Here is a 2,197-nt window from a genome sequence, read left to right as displayed (position 1 = left end):
TTACAACCAAACAAGTCTTGATAACTGCTACAGATTTGATGACTTCATATGTGAGGGGTATATATTATATAAATGTAGGAAGTACATTCATGTTAAATTCCATTATCTGGTATCTCCTTTTTGACCTGATATCTTCTCATATTTTGTATGTATGTAAGTATACTGATCAAATGCAACGTTGTAGCTTTAACATTTTCTCTGTTCTGTGTGGAACAAATAAATTAAAAATATGAGTATTTTCTTATTCAGACCTGTTTAACGGTAACACTCATTTGCCCATCTCATAGAACAATTCCCATTCCTATACCCATGAACCAAACAAAGGAAAATAACTCCCTGTTAAATTCCCACTGATAATTCCCACCACACACCAAACATGAGATTGGGACTAAAACTCTACTTCCCAAGTCTAATCCCTTCACAAACTCCCCCTCCTAAACTCCCATTCAGCTGCCAAACACGCTGTCAGAGTTCTCGATCTCAGAGATGAACTTCTATTGATTCACTATATAATCCTGGTTTATGATCAGAGCCGTCCAAATATGTTTCGATCCATCTCGGCAACAGAGACGTGAATCCACAGAATCCAAAGAGGATTCAGCAGCCTGGGTTCGTCTCCGAAGACGAGCTGGGGTGGAACTGGAATCCCCTTACAAATTGCCGCCCTCGCGCTGCTATTCGCCCCAATTGCTAGACATTGACCAGGGATCCATCCAGGGCGCATCTGCTTCCCTTCGTCCAGGCGATGGGGATGGCTGTACTCGACGAGGCCCAGCGGCGACGGCGGCAGAGCGTCTACGAGTTCTTGGACGCCACCAAGCCCGCGCGCGCCCAGGCGCTGCGATGGTGCGAGACGGCGCGGGAGATGCGTAGGATCGACGGCGACATGAAGGAGGCGGCCCAGCTGCTCCGCGGCGCCCTCTCCTGCGTCAAGGACTACGCGTCTGTCTACAGGACGTGGATCGCCATGGAGATGGATGGCGGCGGCGGCGTCGGCGTTGCCCGGTGGCTCTTCGAGGAGTGGGGCACCGTCTGCGCCAAGGATGGAAACCTCCGCAAGGACGACGACGGCACCACCGCCGACGAGTACGGCGACTACTGGTGCGCGTACCTCGCGTTCGAGCTCCGTCACGGGGACGCCAGGCGCGCGCGCACCGTGGCGGCACGGGCCGTGAAGACCTGCCCGCACGACGCCTCGTTGCGCGACACGGTGGAGCTCCGCCTTAGAGACGCCATCGAGATCGAGCAGCAGAGGCGGCATCGGTCGGGGCTGCTTCGCACTGCCAAGAAGTGGCTCTCCAATGTCGAGCAGAGTCGCGGCTGCTCATCGCTCGTACCCCGGCCGCCGCAGGGGTACCAGAGGCTCCTCAGCGGCTAGTCGCCGTGATCGATTGCTGCTTCTGGATCGTAAACCAGATTAGATCTTGGTACAATGTAAATTGTTCCACATTAAATTGCAGATGATGGTGTTGATAGATGTAATTGACAATTCTTTCAATCCCGTGCATCAAAAGATTCGGTCTAGCACAGTAGTTGTATGTAAGTTCGACTGAATTTGTAATTTAGAAGTCAACTTCGTGGGAACAAGAACAGTTGGAGGAGGACGAAAGAAGGATGACATATTCAGTCTTACATATATTGTGGAGTCATAAACTTGATGTAAAAATACAACTAATGCTGTGCAGTCCAAATGTTCAATTGCTTGCAATGGCCCGTCTCTTGATTTATCCCTTAAACCGCTAAACCCATTGACGATCCTTTTTACATGTATTCCCTCTATAAACTAATATAAGAGCGTTTAGATCACTACTTTAGTATTCTAAATGCTTTTATATTAGTTTACGGAGGGAGTATATGGTTTCTTTGAGATGAGATTTTCGAAACTAGATTTCATATTGATGCATTTTAACAACATTTTTTTATGTCTGTACTTGATAGATTAATCTACTTACTTTTTAAGTTATTAGAGCATCTACAAGTGTACTTCCCAAACCCCCCTAAATGCCCGATAGATGTCCCGATCACTAACCGGTAAAAAGGATATCCAACCCAAAATTGGGCGGATATAGAGAGGCCTGGGCGCGTCCGCCACGTCGAATCCGACCCACGCCGGTCCACCCCGACACCACATATATTCGTCCCCATCTGCTCTCCGGACCAAACCCAGCCACTCCGCTCTGCCCCCAGGCTCCCTTCC

At 49.2% G+C, this 2,197-nt stretch overlaps 1 protein-coding gene across 1 annotated transcript; it reads left to right on the top strand.

Annotated features, from left to right (window-relative positions):
* The first annotated feature begins 395 nt into the window (after positions 1-395).
* LOC123094571 (uncharacterized) lies at positions 396-1,601 on the top strand. Its single transcript, XM_044516545.1, has one exon. It carries the CDS (start codon positions 746-748, stop codon positions 1,376-1,378), a length of 633 nt encoding a protein of 210 aa, XP_044372480.1. The 5' UTR covers positions 396-745; the 3' UTR covers positions 1,379-1,601.
* The last annotated feature ends 596 nt before the right edge of the window (positions 1,602-2,197 follow it).

This window comes from Triticum aestivum, chromosome 4B, assembly GCF_018294505.1.
Source record: "Triticum aestivum cultivar Chinese Spring chromosome 4B, IWGSC CS RefSeq v2.1, whole genome shotgun sequence".
Taxonomy (NCBI): Eukaryota; Viridiplantae; Streptophyta; class Magnoliopsida; order Poales; family Poaceae; genus Triticum; species Triticum aestivum.
Note: the sequence above shows the minus strand (reverse complement) of the source record. Positions and strands in the feature narration are given on the sequence as shown.